Genomic DNA, 22,108 nt, shown 5'->3' with positions numbered 1-22,108 from the left:
AAGGCAGTGAATCTTTTTCTACAGCCTCCAGACAGGCCCTGCTGGCACCTTGATTTTAGCCCTGTGGGACCTAAGTCTGACTTTTTTTTTTTTTCTTTTGAGATGAAGTCTCACTCTGTCACCCAGGCTGAAGTGCACTGGTACGATCATACCTCACTGCAGCCTCAAACTCCTGGACTCAAGCAATCCTCCTGTCTCAGCCTCCCGGAGTGCTGGCATTACAGGCATGAGCCACCGTGTCTGGCCTGACATCTGAGCTATAGAACTTTAAAATAATAAATTGTGCTGTTTAAGCCACTAAACTGGTGGTAATTTGTTTCAGTAGCAACAGAAAACTAATACAAATGTGATGGTGACAGACCCCTTCCTCTTTCTGAATATTCTGGTGCATAGCAACTGATGTCATAGAAAAGGTTCTAGAAGAGCAAGTCATGCAGAGGGACCCTTGGGTGAAGGCAAACAAATTATTGAGGAAGTGGCATCTGAAAACTCCAGGGAAGCAAGCGTAGGTAGAACAATTTGCCTGCAACAGACGTCAAGGCTGCGGCAGTGGCTGCTCTCCTGCTTCCCTCGGAAGGCATTGAGGGCCTGCAGGGGACCGGCAGACTGTCAAGGGGGTATGTGGTGGGCAGGGGCCAGGGTGGGCGGGACCATACCCAATTGTAGGAGATGCTTATCAGAAATTTCACTCAGTGCTCCTCGGATGGCAGTTCTGCCGGGAAGAGTAGTGTTTGTTCATTTGTTCATTGAACAAAGGTCCCTTAAGCACCTACTATGCACCAGATTTGTTCTAAGTTCTGGGGATAAAGCAGAGAGCAAAACAGACCAGGTTTCCGCATCCCTCGTGGTTACACTCTGGTAGGGGAGACAGAAAATCAGCAAGTGGACAAATAAATGAACAAGGGAATTGCTGATATTGATTGACTTATGTTGCGAAGAAAATAAAAATAATCTTCTGCGATGGGGCAGTGATCAAGGAATCTTCTTTGAGGTAGTGAGCTCGTCTGAGCTGAGAGCATGACAAGAGGGTGCAAACTATGCGGTGGTCGGGGCTGTCGTGCTCCGGGCAGAAGGAATGGCCGGTGCAAAGGGCCTGTGGTATGTTCAAGAAAAAGAAATATGCAAGGTGGCTGCAGCAGGGTGACAGTGAGCAAAGGAGGAGAGAGTGGTGTGGAATCATCCCGGAGAGGTGCTCAGCGGCTGTGGCAGGAGGGTCTTGTCAGCCAGGTTGAGGAGTTGGGATCTTATTTATCATGCAAGGGGAATCCATTGCAGGTGAATGATGTACTAGATACAAGCTTTTGAAAAGGCCCTTCTAGCTGCTGTGTGGAGACTGGATTTAGGGGAGTATGTCAAAGGGGAGTGTAGTTAGGAAACTCCTACCGTGGTCAGAAATGGTGGTGGTCTGGACTAGGATGATGGTGGAAGAGATGGAGGAAGGTGGGTAGGGTTGGGAAGAGCAGCAGACATCACTCCCCGCTGAACCGGCTGCTGGAGAGGAGGGACGGTGAGAGGACTCAGCCTCCCTTGTATGAGTTGAGACAGGGCCTGAAACTATTGCCTGATCTGTCGAAATGAAAGCGTGGACTTTCCCCACATGCACTGAAATTCAGTTCTTAAGCCAAGGGAGTGCAACCAGAGCTCAGAAAAGCAAGTGCCCACAGGAGACCTAGTGCTTTGCACGTTTAACTTATTTACTCTTCAAGTCGACACAATTAGTACTATTTGAATCTCTGTAAGAGATGAGGAAACTGAGGCACAGAGAGATTGAATAACTTGTGCAAGATCTCTGCTGGGATCACTGATATCTTGGCAATGGTAGGATAAAGCTGGGATTTGGATCCAGACAATCTGGTTCCCAAGTCTGAGCTCTTAAACGCTAGGCCATGCTAGATATTGCATTTGGCATGATGGTCATGTCTGCAACTATACTTATTTCCAACCTTTGCTCCAGCTAGAAATTTTGTCTAGGTCATTGGTTCTTAGCAGAGGGGCAATTTTGTCTCCTATGGGATGTTTTTGTTTGTCACACGGTGGAGGCAGAGCTACTGGCATCTAGAGACCAGGTATGTTCCTAAACAATTCCAATGCACTGGACAGTCCCCAGAGCAAAGAATTCTCCAGCCCAAGTGCCAAGGTGGAGAACCCCTGGTGTAGGTGACTGTAGCCCGGAGGACATGCGTACACTTGTGAATGGTGACAGACAGGATGGTGCAATTGATTGTCCAGCTGATATATGCTGATGGCGTGTTAGGGGCCGTGAGAATGCCAGGAAGAAGAGATGTCCTAACTTACGATGGCGTCAATGTGAAATGAGTGAGATCCAAACCAACAAGAAGCCAATTGATTTTGCTGGAGAGAGAGAAGTGGTGATGGTGGGGGAGAGGGGGAATTCAAAAGTGCAATTTCCCTGGAAAACAGGGGAAGAGGCAGGGCCTCAGGTAGCCCAGGTTTGCAGTGACGTGGAGCAGAGAGTTAGGCTGGGGAGAAGTGTCATGGTTATGCCAGGTGAGAACCCCATTTTCCTGAACATGCTCTATGGCACACCCCTCCCCCACAGTGCCCTTCTCTTCCTTCAGAGGACCAGTGTCCCCGTGGTCTTGGTGGGAATTATCTGTGACCCCGCCCACTCACCTGGCCGCCGTTGCCCTGTGCTGCCCAGCACCTGGAGAAGATGAAGGCGTCTGTGGTTCTCTCCCTCATTGGCTGCCTGGTGTTTCCAAGCAGTGCTCGCATCATAGGGCGTTGCACAGTGGCTAAGAAGCTCCACCAAGGAGGCCTGACTTATTATGAGGGCTACAGCCTTGAAAACTGTGAGTAGGCCCTCTCAGCATGCCCCCACTGGCCTCCTTGCCCTCCACCTCTGGCCCAGGCACCCCCACCTCCAGCTCTCCTCAGAGCCACGCACCTCCTGTTCCTTCTTAGGGGTGTGCCTGGCTTATTTTGAGAGCAAGTTCAACCCCACAGCCGTGTACGACAACGCACCTGGAGGCTACACTGGCTACGGCCTCTTTCAGATCCGAAGCAATGACTGGTGTGGCCATGGCAAGAGCCGCTGCCATACGGAATGTTCCGGTATGTCCCCTCCTTCCATCCTATGCCAGGGCACTGGAGGCTGTGGCACTGTGCTCACAGGTCTGCCTTCCCAATGGCCAGAGTTGACGAGTTTGGAAGAGGCAGGAGGAGGGCCTGGCAGGAGCAGGGGCCACGCTGTGTCCGGCTGGCTCGCTGTGGCGAGTCAGGTATGCGAGTGATGGAGACCCACATCCAGATGGGCAGAGAAGGTGCCGGGGCGTTGAGAGGAGGCTGCAGCCATCAGATCTGTCTCAGCCTCAAGGTTGGGCCTGATTTCACCCATGCTTAGCCACCACTCCTCTCTGCAAGGGGGCAGATGCTGCCACTGGGAAAGGCAGAGTGGTCACCAGGAGGAGATAGGGGCTGGTCATCCTGGGCAGAGCTTGCCTACTGCTCTTAGGGGTCCCAAGGACCTGTGGTCAGGAGGAGGCAGTTGTCCGGGATTCGCTCATTCCATGAGCATTTATTGAGCGCCCACTAAGTGCCAGGCCTTATGGAGTTGTTGATCTAGTGCTTGTTACCTGCCAGGTACTCTTCTAAGCCCTTCATAGGTATTGGCTCATCTAATGTTCACAATGACCCTCATGAGGTGGGCACTGTTATTATCCTCATTTTCTAAATGGGGAAACTGAGGCCCTGAGAGAGTAAGTACATGCCCAAGGCCACACAGCTGGTGAGTGGTAGAGCTCAGAGGCAAACCCAAGCAGTGTGGCTCCCAGGTTGGGCTAAACCAGGAGGCTGCACAGCCAGGCCAAGTCTCCCTGATACCAGAGACTGTCTTTCTACAGAAGGAGGGCCCGAGCACCCCGGCATCCTCAAGGCCTTCCTAACGAGCAATCCTCCCTCCACCTTGGCAGGTGAGAACCATTCTAGAGCCTGTGGCTTCTGAGCTGGGTCTTTAGGAGACAGAGTGGAGAGGGTGGGGCAAAGGCTTGCAGCCTTCTCATGTGGCCTGGGGTCTACCTGCCTTGGGTTGGGTTCCATGATTGGCCTTGGGAGTCCAGAGAGGAGTAAGAAAGGTCCTGGATTCAAGGAGAGGCAGGACTGGAAAGTAGGAGGAAAAGGCACAGGAACCTGGCAGAAACCTGGCGAGAATCCCAGCTGCTCCCCATTAAGAGCTACGTGAACTTGTGCAAGTCACTTCCTGGAGCTTCCCTATCTGTGAAGTAAGGACAATATTAACTAACTCTTAGGGTTGCTCTGAGCATTAAATGGGATAATGTGTGTAAAATGCCATGCAGGGCCCATAGTGAATTACAACAATCATAGTCTAGTTGGGGAGATAGATACATTAATAGTATAATTCAATCACATTTTAAATCAATTAAATTTATTAATTTAATTTGAATTTAAATCAAATGAAATATTTAGTGTCACCCTGAGCTTTCTGGTAGCCAAGGCAAAAAGAGAAAAGAGAAACACAGCAGGCTCATAATTTATATTTCATATGAATACGCGCGCACACACACGCGTCTTCAGAATCCAATGGGAGACACTTACAATTATCTATCTGTAAAAGAGTTAGTACTGGGTGTCATGATGAAAATATGGTGGGCTAGATATCCTGAAAAACTCTCCCATTAGGTGGAATGTAAAACAGAAAAGAAAAAAACACCCACATCTTTTAAAGTACCTGGCGGAGTTGGCAAGAGAGGAAGGGAACTCCCTAGCGGGTGAAAAGGGGGCGCGAGAATGCAGACGTGTGCGTGAGGACTGGGGCAGATGCTGATCAGGGGGCGTCAGGGATTCTCTGCAGCCAGTGCACAGGTGTAATGGCCCCGGTGTCAGCAGGCCCTGAGCCAGGTGGGGAGGTGCAACAGGGGCTGCACGGTCAGGGGCCAGGGGTGAGCTAGAAAATCACCAAAGCGAAGACATTCCAAGTAGCGAGAGAAAGCAGCCTTCCCTGGGAATTCGCAACCACAGGCTGATGGGATTCACAAGGAAGCAAGTCACCATGTGGAGGTGCCAGCCCCTGAGCTAAGTACCGCGGGCAGCTCAGAGGAATCGCATCCTTCTCCCGGCAGGCAAAGGGAGGAACAGAAATAGCACGGGCTTTGGAGCCACACGGAATCTTGGCACCACTTCTTATAAGCAATGGGCTTTGAGCCTCAGTTTTCCTATCTGTAAAACGGAGATGATAACTATATCTAACTCATAAGGCTTTTATGAGTTTTCGGTGTGTGTCAAGTGTATGCCAAGTGTCGAGCGCAGCGTCTGGGATACTGCCTGGTGCTCGAGGAACACAACTTCTCTCTGTTTGAAGAATTTACAAGGTAGATGGGGATCGGGATGTGTGTATGTATGTAACAGATAAGTACTGAATCCAAGTGGCATTTTATTCGGGAGAGGGGAGACGGCGGGCTAGGTGGTCAGTGGCAGGCTTTTAAGGACTGTGCTGCTTGGATGAGCGGATCCAGGCTGGGAGAGGAGCATGAACAAAGTCCTGCAGAGGAACTGCCTGCCATCCCTGAGCTGTGGGTGTCGTGGGCAGGGCACCCACCTTCAGGGAGGGCACCGTCTTGGTCTCCTGCCTGTGACGTGCGTCCGGTGGGGTCGGAGCGGGAAGCGATGGGAAGTAGGTTTATAGAAGGGGAAAAGCACATTGGGCACCACTGGACTAAGCCAAGGATCTGGGGTTCTGTTTCACAGGCAACCAGGGAGCACTGTGGTGGCGTTTTAAGGAAAAGCAATCAGACTAGGTTAGAGAAAGGAGAGGCTAGTGTAGGTAAGAAGGAGGGTAGCATAAGTGGGAGGTCTTGTTTTCCACATTCTGAGGAGGGACTGGAAGGAGGAGAGCACAGACTTGTTGGCTGCTCAGAGGCACCGCTGGGCCTTCCCACGTGCTGTGCTGTTCCCTGTGCCTGGACACTTTTCCTCCTGCGACTCCCTCAATCTCCTTTACCTCCTCCTTTCGATGTCTCTTTGCCCAGTAGCCATTCCCTGACCATTCAAGTCTGAATCAGGCGCCCCTACCAAGATGCTCCCGCCTCAAGCTGCATCCTCCCATCATCTTAGGTATCCACTGTATTATTCAATATAATTGCCTGTGCCCCTACCCCCTTCCAGACTGCAGGCTTTGTGATGACAGGGACCGATTTTGGGTTTATCGTGTTTGCCTTTGTATCTCCACTGCTTCTTATATTGCTTAGAACAGAACAGTCAAATATACACATATAATGGGAAAATTATTATGAGAATTACAAGAAAAAAAAATCAATGAGTTTGGAAAAAGATGACTACATCTGCTACCTCCTAGGGTTGTCTGAGAAGAATCTAGGGATAGATTTCTTCTTGCAGTTACACAAAGCCTGTCTTATGGGAGCACCCTGTACCTTCCCTGACATCACTCTAGCTTCGCTGTGACATGGGGGATGGTATACTCCACTTTATTTTCTCCGCAGCTTTACTGAACCAGAATTTGCAGAAGACAATTGAATGTGTCAAGATAATTGTAAAAGGGAAAGATGGGATGGGATCATGGTAAGTGGTACATTTTTATACGGCCTGTATCAGTGACCTTCTCCCATTGTCTTTACTCTTGACCTTGGCCAAATCTTGGCTGCTGCACAGCCGCAGTCCCGAACTCATGGGCTCCTACTCACCAAAGGTAAGTAAGCAGAACGCTGTTGAGTTCCACGATCCCAGGGCCACGGAAGGATGGAAATCATTATCAGACAAACTGTCTTCAGTTGTACTTTTAAAATTTTGAATCTTGTTTAGAGTTATATAGAATGCCGGAATAAACTTCCTTAAAACAAATTTCTGTGTTTATTATAATAACATCTGTATTTTTTGTAATAATTTCTGATTGTTTCTTTCATATAAATTCTTACAAGGTTTTTGAATACTTTTAAGGTTATTGATGCATGTGGTAAAATGACTCTCCAACAAGCTTGTACCAATTTCTATTTCTTTTCTTTTCCTTTCCTTTCCTTTTTCCTTTCCTTTTTTCTTTTCTTCTTTCCTTTCCTCTTTCCTTTCCTTTCCTTTTTTTCTTTTCTTTTTTTTTTTTTCGAGACAGCATCTCACCGTGTTGTCCTGGCTAGAGTCCAGAGGCATCATCATAGTTCACTGCAATCTCAACCTCCTGGGCTTAAGCAATCCTCCTGTGTCAGCCTCCCAAGTTCCTAGGACTACAGGCACATGCCACCACACCTGACTGATTTTTCTATTTTGTGTAAAGATGGGATCTTGCTCTTGCTCAGGCTGGTCTCAAACTCTTAACCTCAAGCAATCCTCCTGCCTTGGCCTCCCATAGTACTAGGATTACAGGCACAAGCCATGATGATGTCAGGCCCAATTTCTATTTCTATAAGAGGTTTAATAAAATGCCTATTTGCTATAACTTCTTCAGTCACAAAACCTTTGCCATTTGAAAAGTGAATAATAATTTTGTCTTCTTTTGCCTTTATACTATCCCATTCGGGTATTTTTCCCAATTTTTGTTATATATTGATATTCTCTCATGATTTTTTTCCTGTCCCTGTCCTTTGCCTATTTTTTAATTCAAGTCATCATATTGATTTGAAAGAGCTCTTTATATATCAGCTATATTAACTGATTATTATATAGTTTCCATACAAAATAACTGCAACTCTGATTTCCTCTTTAGTCAGATATTTGTTTAGAAAAGCCTTTGAAAATTTACAAGTTGGCCTGTATCTGACTTCTTTCACTCAACATTATATTTGTTCATGTTATTGTGTGTAGTTGTAATTCATTCACTTTCATTGCTGTGTAGTATTCTATTGTATGAACACACCACACTTATTTATCCATTCTTTCACTGGTGGGCATTCAAGTAGTTTCTACTTTTTTAGTGCTGCCATGAACATTTTATACTTTTGGTGAATATATAAATGGCTTTCCATTGATTATACTGAGGAATGAAATTGCTGGCCATAGAATATACATATTTGCAGATTTTCTAAAAATTTTTTTTCACAGTTTATACTGTTGTCAGCAGTTATGGGTTTTAGTTGCTTCCCACTCTCAGCAATGCTTGGTATTTTCTAGTTTATGCTCATGACTGTGTTGGGTATTGCATTGTGGTTTTACTTTGCATGTCCCTGATGACTAATGAGGTTGAGCACCTTTTCAAATGTTCATTGGCCATTTAGATATCTTTTTATGTGAAATGCCTGTCCAAATCTTTTGTCAAATTTTCTATTCTGCTGTCTTTTTCTTATTAATTTGTAAGAGACATTTATATATTCTGGATAAATGTTTTTTGTTGTCTACATGTATTGCAAATATCATTTATTCTGTGGGTTACCTCTTCATCTTTTTAATGGTGTCTTGATAAACAGAAGGTGTTAGTCTTAATATAGTCTAATTTATTACTACTTGTCATTTATGGTTATCTTTAATAAATATTTGCCTAGTCCTTGGTCATGAGGATATTGTCCTTTTTTTCTAAAAGTTTTATGGGTTTACCTTTCATATTTGGCTCTACAATATCTTTTTTCTTGCCTTATTGCATTGGCCAGGATTGCCAGTAAATGTTTAATAGAAGTGATGACAGTGGCATCCTTGTCTCATTCCTAATTGCACAGGTATGAAGTTCAATATTTTATCATTACATGTGATGTTTTCTTCAAGTTTTCTGAGATACTCTTAATCAGATTAAGAATGTTTCTTAACATTTCTAGTTTGTTAAAGGTTTTTAAATCATGAATTCAGTGTTTAATTTTGGTTATTATGTTTTTAGTGTTTTTTGTCTGTTTTTGCAATTCTATGTTTGCTTATTCAACTTCCTTTTAAAATTCAAACTGTTGTCTTTTTAAACCTCTCTTCTCTCCCATGGCTTTATCCAGAGGTCATGTCTAGTTACATCTTATTGAGGATATGAATTTTATGAAACTCACTTCTGCATCCTGTAGTATATTATTTTCAGAAGACTGTTCCTCTAAATTGTATTATGATGCCCCTCTTCTTCTTGTAATATTTCCTCATAGGTGCCATGTTAGTTTTATTCTTTTTACCATTCCTCAAATAAGGACAGATTTACTCATATTCAGTATTTGCCAATAGGCAGATTGCAATAGGCCTTTTCTTATCTCTGCTGACTGTTACCTGTGTGATGGCCAAACCCTTCTCTCAGATGTCCATCTGGGGGTGGATTGGTGGGCACATCTCTTGGCCAAATTTCCAGTTTGGAGATTTTGCTGGTGTGAGTGTCTGGCTCTTTCTGATAGACTGAACCAATAGAGTGCATGAAAACCCTCCATTTTCAGCATGTACTGCTACCACCTCTATGTCATTAATCATGGCATCCCTGCACTACCCAGGGGACACTTACCACCATAAATGTCCGCCTTTCCATGCCTTTTTCCCCCATATCCCACATCTCATGACTGCCTGTCTGGGTGATTCTGGGCATTATAGTGTCCAGTTAGATCTACAAACAGTGTCATAATTCCTTAGTTCTGATGGTACCATTTTTTATATCTTAGTATTTCTGAAATTAGTTTTTACTTTGCAATCAATGTATCCTCCCCAAACATTGTTATTAAATCATTGATGAATCTTAAAATAGAAGATATCTTACAGTAGAGAAAATCCTTTAATGATAGCTACAATCTCTTGACTGCTTTAGTGTATAGACTTTGTATGTTTACATACACAGCATCACTTAATCCTCACAAATCCCTCTGTATTGAGTATTCTTATCTTCATTTTTTAAAGTGAGGAAACTGAGGCACAGAGAAGAACTTACCTATGGCCACAGCAGTAGGATCAATCCTGGGTCTGTGCTATTCTAAGCCCCAGCTACCACCAGGCTGCTCAAAGAGATGAGGATGGTTGTCACAGAAGATCTGTGATCTGGTTTGTACAGAAAGCAACCAAAGGGCAGCTGTTCAGAACTCCGGTGGGTCCAGACTCAGGGTTTCCGAGCAGTGTCGGACAGTGGGAGGGAGGGACCTGCAAGTGGACTCATTTCAAGGGGGAAAACCTACATGGTGTTCCCAACCATAACCCATGAGCCGTGTAGGCAGTGGAGAACCTGTCCAGAAACTGGCACAGGAGGTATGTCTTTCTCAGACGTCAGGCCTTTTCGTTGTTGCTTTTTTTATTTCCCCTCTAAGGTATTTTGGAACTAAGTTGTTCTTGCCTTTGTATCTCCATCATCTGGCTCTGTGCCTGGCACATATTGGTTGCCCCTTAAATGTTTGTTGAAAAGGTAAGGCTGCATTTGGGGCCATAACCCAGAACCATTCATAACATTTTAATCTTTTAAAATTCATTATTTTTAAAACGAAAGGTAAACTTTTTCCTCTTAGCAGCCTCCAGAAGGTTAACACTGTTAATATATCTTATAAATCAGAGAAAAACGTATTTTACAAATATTTTTAAACACATATGGAATCCCAGTATAAACACTGACCCGCACGTCACTTTTTTTCTGATTAATAGAGCTCATGCATCTTGGATACTGAGAAGTCAACTTTAAGGTCTCTGTAATCTCTGTAACAGCTGTTTAGTGTACCCCACTGTATAGATGCTGCAGGTAATTTATCTACCAGTCCCCTACTGATGAACATTTAGGTTGTTTCCATTTTTGCTGCTGCTGCTGCTGCTGTTTCGAAATTCTATTGTAAGTTTCTTGCTTTTGGAACTTTTATGTTCCTTCAAGCGTATCCTTAGGGAAATCCTTTGAAGGGGATTTGTTGGGACTAGTCAGTACATTTAGGGTAGTTGCTAAATTGTCATTGGGAGAAGGGGCACCTCTAGCCACACTGCATGAAGGGGCCCATGTCCCCTCAACTCACCAGCCTGGCGGGTTTTAAAAATGTATGCAGTTTGGGGAAATTGAGAGATACAAAATGATGCCATTCTGTTTTACTTTGCATTTTTAAATTACAAAAGAAGTTGAGCATCTTTTCATGTGATTATTGGCCATTTTTCTGGAAACTGCTTGCTCATCCTTAGCCCATTTTTCTATTGAATTGATAATGTTTTTTTCTTCTCATTGATTTTTTTATGTGTCCTTTGTAAACTAGGTTTATTAGAACTTTGTTCATCCTATCTGTGTGAACTATTTTTTTCAGGTTTCTTATTTGTATTTTGACTTTTTTTTTAAAATAGTATTTTCATCCTGCAAGAGTTTTACGGTTGCACAGAATCAGATTCCTTGGTCTTTTCTTTTATTGCTTCTGGGTTTATATGAAATCTCCCTCCTAGGAAGGTTTTTCATACTCAAAGATTGTAAAGCAACTGAGCCATGTTTTCCTCTGTATTAGCGCAGTGTTGACACGAAATAAGCCCTATGTTAAATTTTTGATAAATAAATTTAAAACACAAAATTTTTATGATTTCAGGTTTTTATGATTAAAACTTGGGCCCTCTTGGAATTTATTTTGATATAAAAAAAAAGTGGACTAGGGATCCAGCTTTATATTTTTCTAATGGTTTGTCATTGGTCTCAGCACCACTTGGTCATTAACCTATTTTCACCACTAATTTAACAGATCGCATTTTAAAATAAAAGTCCTTTATTAATGTTAACTGTTTTCAGAGTGTTGGAAAGACCTTTCATACATGGTCTTGACTTCCCAATTAATTTGGAAGCTTGTTTGACCCTCTAGGGTAAGCACTAATGAGCTACCGTCAGCCTTGCTATATGGCTCTAAGTAGAGACACGTGAAGCCAGGCTGACCAGGGCCTTCTCACCCGCCCAGGGTCCCAGTGCAGTGAGCTCTTATTAAGCTAATGGGCAGCGACATCTTCCCCACAGCTCAGATGGGGCAGCTCTGCAGGCTTGGGACACGCAGGAAGGAGAAGACCAAGACCTTGGAAGCCACCAGGAGTCCCTTCTGCAATGTCTGCCCTGGGGCCACACAGAGCCTTGGGATTTCTGAAATTATTTTTATATGTATTTCCCCTGCTGCTCTATGGCTACGAGGGGCCAGTTTCCACTACACGACCTCCTACCCCGGAGGACCCATGGAGGCCTGCCCAACTGAGCAGTGGGGCAACTAGACAAGATTTCTGGTGGCTACAGCTGCTGGTGCCTCCACCAGCCTGTTGGTAGCCAGGGGAGAACCTGAGGAGTGGGTGCTGGGACTGGGAATGGGGGAACCACTTTTAGGGGCACCAGGAGAAAAGGTTAGAGAAATCCAGTCCTGCTGACCCAGGCCGGGTCGAGGGAGGAGTTGGAAGGAGTTCTGGAAGGTGAGGAGTGAAGCGGGCACATGGAAAGGTGAAGGTGGCCCTGGCCCAGGGGCATGAGGGTTCCGATCTTAGCCCTCAGGTCTGCCAAGGACTCACCGTGTGACCTTGAGCAAGTCACAGAACATCTCCGAAGCTCTCTCTGGATAAGCTAATCATGATTCCCTTGCAGCTCTGGGGGAGAATTTCACGGTTCACAGCTCAGCCTCCCCGTCTCACCGTGCAGGGTGTATGGAAGGGCACGGCGGTGCTGTGGGCACCAGGGTGGGGGAAGCGCCGGCATTCATTCCAGGGTGTGGGGACATGGCCCTGGAGCTGCAGGAAAGCCTTCAGAGCCGTGCCCCTAGTTCTGGCTTTAAGGAGCCCCTCCCGTTCACTCTCCCCGCCTTCCTCTCCGCAGGCCCACCTGGTCCCGGTTCTGCCAGTACTCCGACACCCTGGCGCGCTGGCTAGACGGTTGCAAGCTGTAGCCACCTGAGAGGTCCCCCTCACACTCACCAGGTGCGTCTTGTGAATGAAGACGCTTTTCTGTTTGCCGCTTCACTCAATCCTGTTGATTATGTCACTGCTCGGCAGCTCCAGACGGAAAAGGACAAAAGTTTGCTTCATGCGATGAGGGACGCAGAATAAACCAAGTTAGTTACTCAACCTGGGCCAAAGGTCTCCGCTTGCATTATTCTATTACGATTGTTACTGTGATCGCTATTATTTACCATTGTTATGATTCGTTTTTATTTCATCTCAGATGGAGGATTTGAAGGGAGGAAACTCTCCGGAAAATAACACATGTCCATGAACATCAATATTAAATAGGGAGAGGAAGGAAGGATACTGTGGAAGCAAAGAGTGGAAGAAGAGAGGAAGTGAGGTGGGTCCAAGCAGGGCCTCCAGGGCCAGCGTGTTTCCATGCTGGGACACTCGGGGGACGTGAGGTGATCACAGACTCCTCTTTGCACTTCTACGGGGAAAATCAAGAGATAGTTGCTCTTTTCTCATAGAAAGTTAAATAACCCATACACCAGAGATATTCTGAAAAATACAGATATGTTAAAAAGGAGCAGAGTCTTCCTATAGTCTCAGTACCCCTCCCCCCCCAAAAAAATGACTGTTTTATTTTGGTTGCATTTCCTTCTGGTCTTTTCTCTGGATAGGTTTTTTATTTTTATTTTTTTTCAACAATGCTGTGATAATACTGCAGATAGTTCTGTGGCTGACTTTTTAGAAAGAAGGCAAACAGGGCACTAAATATTTCCCCTGTGTGTCTTCTGATTTTAAGCAGAAAGGGGTATATTTCAGGAGTTCAGTGGCTTACGGATTCCTTGCATGGGATGGAACAGCAGGGGTGAGTCTGGGCTTCCTGGAGACACCTGCCCGAGACCTGGCAGCAGTGGTGTCTGCTCATCAGGTCAGGTCACCTGTGGGGCACACACCATATGGGGTTTGGAAAACATAGCCCTTAACCTTTCAGCTCTTGTACAGGAAGGAAAGAACTGGGGTGGTATTGAGAGATCCTGTTTGCAGCATCTGCTTCAACATGGTGTTATAGATTGTTCAAAACGCAATTCTAGTGCCAGTTAATATTTCATTGTATAAATGTACCATATCTTATTTCACTTTCCCCTACTGTTAGATTTTTTAGCTGTTGCCATTTTTAAAACCTTATAAAGAATGCTGTAGTGCCTGTTTGGGGCTGCCCCTTTTAAAATTTTTTATGTTTAAAAATTACACAAACAACTTGTATTTAATGAAGAAAACTTGGAGAGTATAGATAGTCACAGAGAAGGAAATTTCAAGCATCCATCATGTCCCCACTGGGAATGGAAGTTTGCATCATTGCCACGGAGCTAAAGTTGAGAGAACCCTGACTTAGGGATGGCTTGTGTTCAATCGTGCTGTGTATCCTTCCCTACGTTATTGTGTGTGTGTGTATGTGTGTTTGTGCATTGTTTTCTCCTTACAAACATGGACCACTACTAAATATATAATTTTCTACCTTGCTTTCTTCACTCAATATTTTGTGATCTAATGTTTCCAGGTCTATGCCAGGGATCCCAGCACCTTTTTTCATGACCACACAGAATCCCATTATATGGACAAGCTAGAATGTGTATACTCCTTTATTGTTTTCAATCTAGAAAAAAAATGAAACAAGTTAGGTGCACAGGGGCCACCTTAAAGGCAGGCAGAGAGCAAGACCCCATCTCTACTAAAAATAGAAACAAATTAATTAGACAACTAAAAATATAGGAAAAATTAGCCGGGCATGGTGGCGCATGCCTGTAATCCCAGCTACTCAGGAGGCTGAGGCAGGAGGATTGCTTGAGCCCAGGAGTTTGAGGTTGCTGTGAGCTAGGCTGATTCCATGGCACTCTAGCCCGGGCAGCAGAGTGAGACTTTGTCTCAAAAAAAAAAAAAGACCAGCAAATTGGTATTAACTGATCAGTACCTAAGTGGACACATAGGAATTACATTAATTGGGTATTGGGCAGGTGCGAGGGGAGAGGAGGGGATGGGTATATACATACATAATGAGTGAGATGTGCACCGTATGGGGGATGGTCACACTTGAAGCTCAGACTTGTGGGGTGAGGGGGGCAAGGGCATTATTTGAAACCTTAAAATTTGAACCCCCATAATACACTGAAATAAAAAAACAAAATTAAAAAAAAAAAGGCAGGCAGAGCTTAAGCAAAGCAGCCCTTCTTTTTGTTTGTGTCTTGGTCACTTTCAGGAAGGACAAGAAATGGCTGCAAGTTAGAATTTCAGGGGCAGAAATTTTGCTCATGTTCAGGAATGACGGATCACCTTAACCAAAAGGTTTTGTGTGGTTTTCCCTCCTCTCCAGAGAAATGGGTATTTGATATTTCCCCACCACACAGCGCGAATCAGACAGTAAAATTCCTGTGAGCACAGAAAGCAGCACTTTCTGTTGAGATCAATGAGACACTTTGGAGACCTTGAAAGCAACTTTCTTACTGAGCTGGGAACCCCAGCTGTTTCCGAGGGTGGGTTCGAGAGCGCTAATGCACCTGACCTCAACCCAGAATTAATGACAACCCGCAATTGATTAAAACGCTGTCTCCTCAAGTGCCAAACCCAGCGTGCTGCCGCCTGCTTCCAGCCCATTGCTTCTGCTGCAGCTCATCGGCCCCTAATGGCCACTGTGTCAACACGGGCATGAGGCGTGAGGACAAAGCAAATGTTAGTGTATCGATTGGAACAGGCTCTCTAGGGTTTCCCAACATCAACTCCTGGCTCGGTGCACTCAAGCCCACTGATACTGGGCATTACAATGAGCATTCATTCTGGGGCCAGATCTCCTTGTCTGGTGGCACAGAATGATCAAAGCTGGCTTAGGAAATCTCAACAACAGCAATCCCCGTTATTATTACTTCTGTGACCAGCAGCTACCACATCAACTCTAATTTTATAAATATTACACAAAGACCTTTGCATACAATGTTCCCAGACTTTGGTAAGCCTTATTAGGTAGGAATGATTTATAACCATATCACAAGTGGGATAACTGACGTTTGGAGGGATTACCAAAGTGATGAAGATGGGAAGGCATCCCCCCGAAACCCATGGCTCTCACACCTAACCCCCTCCAAACCCTGGTATTGTGTTGGTATTAATTTTCTATTCCATTCATTAGCTAGAAAATTGGGTCTCCAGCTTTTTAATTAAGAAGTTGCATTGAAGAGATGTTAGGCAACTAGCATGAGACATTGGGTCATTGTCATGCTGCCCAGTCCAAAGGCTGGGAAATTGAGGGAACTTTCTCAGCTGCATAAATCAATAGAGAAGACAGTGTGGTGGCCTGCAGCATTCCAAACTTCTGTCATGACAAAATGCGTTTGTTAAAATGCTGTTTCCTAATAAGCACCACATGAGCTCACCAGCAAATTGGTTTCACTGATCAACACCTAAGTGGACATATAGGAATAACATTTATTGGGCATCAGGCAGATGAGGGGAAGGAGGGGATGGGTATATACATACATACATAATGAGTGCAATGTGCACCATCTGGGGGATGGACATGCCTGAAGCTCTGACTCTGGGGGGAAGGGAGGGAGGAAGGCAACACACATAACCTAAACATTTGTACCCCCATAATATGCTGAAATAAAAAAAAATTAAAAAAAGAAATTGTATCATAAACTATTAGGTATTCTGAAATACAGTTCATATAGAAAAGGCAATAAATGCTTGCATCCTTCCTTTTATCAATTTTCAAATAAATGAATTGATGTTCTAGCCACCATAAAATAAAATAAATAAAATAAAATAAAATAAAATAAAATGTTGTTTCCTGGGCCATGCCCCAGACCTACTGAATGCATAACTTCAGGTGTGTAGCCCAGAAATCTGTAAATTGTAAAAGTGTATCCAGATAAATCTGATCTTGAGGAAATTGGGGAGAAACTGATTAGTGCAAAGAGCACAGGGGTGGGAGGAGTCAGAAGCCTGGTCCCTATGGTCCATAGGGACCATACCTGGCTCTGCTACTTATGGTTGAACTGCTTCCAGCCTGAGCCCCATTTCTCCCGTCTGCAGACTGAAGCGAATGATGCTGTCTGGGCCGGCCACGCAGTGGTGGTGCTGCGGGGTGGCAGTGAGGCCATGGGGCTTCTGGTTCCCGGGCCCTCTGGCTCCATGCTAAGTTGATGAGTAAAAACTCTGCTACAGATCTGCCACCAGGAGGGCCCGGAGTGGGGAGAGTGTGTGTGTGTGTGTGTGTGTGTGTGTGTGTGGCCTTTGCTCCCTGGTGCCATGTGTACCCTGCAGCGTATCCTGGCCAAGTCAGTTACTGGAGTAAGACGATTGTACCTCACCCACTCTCAGTGCCCTGCCTTCCAGAACTCCCCTTCAGTGGCCCTGGTCCCCACGTGCTTCCGGAGCTAGAGGCAAGCCAAGTGCCCCCACTCCTCACTGCTGCCTCCTCCGTCCTACCTAAAGTTCCCCAGCTCCTTTGAGACAGGTGCTCCTCCTCCACTCTCCTGTCCCTGCCCTCATTCACTGACTGGCTCCTGTTTTCCTACCACTATAGGGGTCGCCACTCTGGATGGCTTCAGTGTTTACGGGGATGAGCCACCAGCACCCTGGCACCTCAGTTCCTCGAAGTCATCACCTGCAGAGTTCTCATCCTCAGCCTTCCTTCATCCACCACTGTGACTGCCACACCTTAGCCTTGTCATGACTCGTAAGTTTTCTACCACCTTAAAAATATCAATTCTAAGACCCCACTCTTTGATCACCACCTTGCATCTTTTCATTGCATTCCCCGAACAGGTCTTTGATGCCAACAATTCTTTTTATTTTTTTATTTTTCTGTGAGACAGAGTCTCACTCTGTTGCCCAGGCTAGAGTGCTGTGGCGTCAGCCTAGCTCACAGCAACCTCAAACTCCTGGGCTCAAGCGATTCTGCTCCCTCAGCCTCCCAAGTAGCTGGGACTACAGGCATGCGCCACCATGCCCGGCTAATTTTTTCTGTATATTTTTAGTTGGCCAATTAATTTCTTTCTGTTTTCAGTAGAGACGGGGGTCTCTCTCTTGCTCAGGCTGGTTTTGAACTGCTGACCTTGAGCGATCCACCCTCCTTGGCCTTCCAGAATGCCAGGATTACAGGCGTCAGGCTGGGTGTGGTGGCTCATGCCTATCACCCTTGCACCATCCCTCAGCTCCCTCCTGCCCTGGCTTAGATTCCAGAGCTGCGACCGCAATGATGTCACCTGTGCACCCTCATCCCCCTGGCCCTGCTCTCCTCTTTCTGACATACTCACATGGCGACCCCATCCCAGTTAAACCCAGCTCTCTGCCTACTCTGCATTTGCACCCAAGTGGCTGTACATATTTAGAGAAGGGAAAAAAAAAACAACCCACCAAACTGTGTTGACTGGTATCACTTTGAATTCTTGACAACCATCATCAAGTGGGCTTTTATATTTCCAGTCTCTTAGGTGACTGTTTCGCACTCAATCCTCTCTCTTTAAATCTCCAACACCTCCTCCCTCACGCACCCTCTTAGCTGCTGTTTCCTCTTCCACTGAGGAAATAGAAGCATCAGATAAGACCATCTGCAGCCCCGTGCCCACCTCTGCCCGCCTTGCCCCTGTTGTCATGGGTGAACTGTGGATACTCCTGGCCGCCACCCTCTCCACCTGCTGCCTGGGTTTCACCCCACTCCCCCCTTGTCTCACTTTGCAAGGCACAAGTGACAACGTGCTGTCCCTTTCCCCTCCTGCTCCATTGCTTAGCCCGGCCCTCCGGGTGGTTTTGCCGCCGCTGCCTGTCCTGCTTAGCAGCCGACTCGTCTCGGGCCCACAGTGCGCACTCCCCAACGGTCTGAGGGACAGTGAACTGGCCCCCTGTTTAAAAAGTTTGAGGACCCCTGGCTTACACCATCATTACAACTTACTATAATCTCTCCCAGCCTCTGATTTCCTGTCATTTCATCAGAAGATTCCTCAAAACAATTGTCCAAGTTCCCTTTCTTCTCTGAATCCTTCCCATTCTCTCTTGAGTCTGCCTCATTGGAAGCACGTTTGTTACAGTCACCAGTGATTTCGTATCGCCAGATCTTACGATCCGTTCTCAGTCCGCATCTTCATTCCCAGCAGCACTTGACACGGTTGATCCATCCCTCCGCCTCAAAACACTTAACTCACCGTCTTTCGGGGCCACCATACGTTGTCCCACCTCACTGGCCATTACGCCTTCACCTCCTCTGCTGGTGTCCCCTCTTCTTCCTGGTCAGTGTTGGAGGGACCCAGGCTCAGTCCTCAGACCTTGGACAGTACGGCAGCAGCAGCAAATGGATATGCACGGAAAGGGGCCCAGAGACCTCGGGCACAGACTTCTTTGTCCTCACATTGCTGGGTCACACGGGACATGCATCGTCTTCAGGTCTTACACCACCCTTGGTGTGCGTGGGAAGCACGTTGGTACCAAAAAGCCTGGTCGTGGTGGGGTACCAAAAAGCCTGGTCTTCCACTGAGCTGGCCACGTAAGCTCCCTCTAGCTGCGTGACCAGCCTCAACCACCGAAACCCTCCTTCCCAGGCTCTACCAAAACCAGATGCAAACTGTCAGTCCCATTATCCTTCCTAAATAATGCGGACAGGCTGCTTCATCTCGTTCCAAAGTCACTCACTGACCTAAGTAAGGGTAGACGTAAAGGTAGAGCATCACTTTTCTTTAGTTAACACATCCCATAGTATTGGCCTCAGGGGTCATTTGCTCTAGAGATAGGCGTGTAGTCAATATAGACCATTTACAATTCACCCATGCTATGCAGACGCCACAGCAAGGAGTGTGGCACTCTGTGGGCCCATGGATGGGGTGGGGGCGCTGGTAGAAGCATTGCAGGGAGGCAAGGTGGGCCGGCAAACATTCCCGTGAATACAGACACAGCTGCTCCTGCCAGGACAAAAGGGGTCCAGTGTAGTTCCCCTACCAAACAGCGGCCAGCTAGTGCCTCTGGGGAACGGTGTCCTGTCAGGGCCATCAGTGGGCTGTGCTATTGGTAGGTTGGACAGGTCGGTTCTGGCAAAGAGAAATCCATGTTGCTGAGGACATGCGTGAATTTCAACCCTGCCACCATAGCCACTTTGCTCATCAGGTGTGGCTGTGGAAAGAGGCTGCTGACACTCGAGGTTCATCTTGTCTACTGGATTATTGGAGGCCTCCCCGGCTGTGAGCATTCACACAGGATGCCGATGTCCTCACGCTCTGTCCCCATTCCGTGGGGACTGTCTGCAAATCCTTTCCCCATTCCTCCACAGTCGCCAATCTTCCAGTCTTGCTCCTTCTAAATCCCTCACCATCCAGCCAGATCTTTAGTCACCTCCTATAAGTCAACATGTATCTCTACCTTTGAACATTTTTCTTTCCAGAAAAAATGAACAACCCACTGTCTTGTTTAAAGTTCTGCCTGTAGGTGCAATTTTCCTTCCCACTGTCCTCTGCATAATACAATAGCAGTCTGCATCTAGTTGGTACAGCACCCTGTGTAGATTCCTCCATGAATTTGGCCTGAGTTTTTTTTCCCCCCTTGGTCAACATGTCATAAAGAACTCCCCAGGAAGCTGTAGGTGAGGGCGGAGGGAGTAGAAAGAGGAACGACAGGGATCTGAGCCACCTGCGTGGGCAGCTTTCGGCCTTCAGGATGTGCTTGAGCCCCATTTAGATCTGTCACTTTCACTTGATGGTGGCCTGCTGCTGCACACATAAAGCCACCTTTGTGACTTGGACAATCAGAGAACATCTAGTTCAAAATGGGCGGTTCAGATCATACGGTCACTCGGACTCCCATAGCCAGCCTTCGTAGCAAGGCAGGGACCGCTTCTCAATAGGGAAATAGTTATTAATATTTCTGGAACAGGACCCAGCTGTGCTTCAAGACCCAGGGGACTATGCTGTGACTTTCCTATCAGGGCTTTCCAGGGGCTCCATGGAATTAGTTGCTGGCAACGATTGGCAGAAGAGCTATAGGAGCAAAAGTCAGCCACCTCTAGGGCGCACTGCACCAGTGGTTTGAGGAGTCAGAAAGTTGCTGATGCTTCCCTGGTGTCTGGAACTTGCAGGAAACTGCTGCCAACTTCCCAGGAACTCGGCCGCCTTGAGTGAGGTAAGTGGCAGAGGAAGACGCAGGAACTCTGGCCTTCAAAATCTAGACGTGTACCAGTTTCTGTCAGATGGGGAATGTCTATTACTTCCCTTCTGCCTTCCAAATCTCCGTGAACGTGTCTCAGTGGTGAAGCCCAGACTGCACGTGGAAACGCGTTGGCACGGGTACCTCCCCGGCCTCCAGCGCCCGCGACCCAGGGGAGCACACAGAAGCAGGTGCGAGCAGAGCTGAGGGCAATAGACAATATCTCGGCCCTTTGCACTTGGGAATGAATGAGCAACGTGATTGTTTCGCCTAGATGCAATTGTGTGGCTCTCAGTATCCCCAAACTTCCCGGCTAGGTACGTAGAGCCCTCCAGGCTTCCCTACCTCCTCCCCACCCTGTCCCCAAATCTCAGGGCAGCTGTCATCACAAAAATGTTTTTCTTATCTATAAATCATCCATTCTGAGGGCAAATGGAATTTTAAATTTAGGTTTTGAAAATAGTCTCAATTGAACTGGTTGTCATTTTTTTTTTTTTTTAACAAGACATCCCATCTGCATGTGCACTCATTTAAAAGTAAGGGCTCACATCACGAGCTTAGCAATTCTGAATACTTTTTCAGTGAACGTCTAAACATTTTGCTGGATGTCAGTTTATATCCAGCTCTCTTGTGCTGAGGGTCTCAAGAAGGATTAAGCTCTGCTGGCATTCAGAACTCACGGCTCTCTGAGGGGGCTCTCTGCACATCTCATCGGTTTCCTGAGACAGCCGATGGATCACCAGTCACGACTGGGGAAACTGAGCTCCCGGATAACCCTCCAGCTGGGTGGAAGGAGCGCGGCTTGACTCGTCAGACTGATCTGCGTCTCTGGCCACAGTGTTTTCACCCAGGTCGTTTGTCTCCTGGGAGCTTCGCTTTTGTTGTTGTTTCCGCTTTTAAGATCAGGATCCAGTCCGGGTTTGCATGATTACTGGAGGCTGTAGAAGTGTCTGATGCCCTTGGGCAGGGGACTCCAGAAACGTCCTTGTTTGCTTGCCAAGCATGAGCACAGGTGTGTGTGTGGGGGGTGTTTGTAATTTCCCCGAGGCTTTTCTCTCTGTGCATCGTTTCCTACGTATGCCTCCCCCTTGGATATTTTCTTCTAGCTAGTTACCCACTCTCACGAACAAACGAGCTTCAGAGAAGGGAGGCCCACTCACTGGCCAGGAATGAGCAGGAGGGGAAAGGAGAGAGGGGCCGTGTGCAG

At 46.5% G+C, this 22,108-nt stretch overlaps 1 protein-coding gene across 2 annotated transcripts; it reads left to right on the top strand.

The window, feature by feature from the left end:
• The first annotated feature begins 423 nt into the window (after positions 1 to 423).
• LYZL4 (lysozyme like 4) lies at positions 424 to 12,890 on the top strand. Of its 2 annotated transcripts, none has more exons than XM_012770249.3 (5): positions 424 to 617; positions 2,580 to 2,813; positions 2,926 to 3,075; positions 6,477 to 6,555; positions 12,647 to 12,890. In XM_012770249.3, the coding sequence occupies exons 2-5, from the start codon at positions 2,675 to 2,677 to the stop codon at positions 12,714 to 12,716; spliced, it is 438 nt and encodes a 145-aa protein (XP_012625703.1). In that variant the 5' UTR covers positions 424 to 617; positions 2,580 to 2,674; the 3' UTR covers positions 12,717 to 12,890. The 2 variants fall into 2 exon arrangements, with proteins under 2 accessions (XP_012625703.1, XP_075850710.1); XM_075994595.1 differs by having other exon boundaries at positions 2,561 to 2,813.
• The last annotated feature ends 9,218 nt before the right edge of the window (positions 12,891 to 22,108 follow it).

This window comes from Microcebus murinus, chromosome 1 (assembly GCF_040939455.1).
Source record: "Microcebus murinus isolate Inina chromosome 1, M.murinus_Inina_mat1.0, whole genome shotgun sequence".
In the NCBI taxonomy this organism is placed as follows: domain Eukaryota; kingdom Metazoa; phylum Chordata; class Mammalia; order Primates; family Cheirogaleidae; genus Microcebus; species Microcebus murinus.
This window is presented reverse-complemented; position numbering and strand designations above follow the sequence as displayed.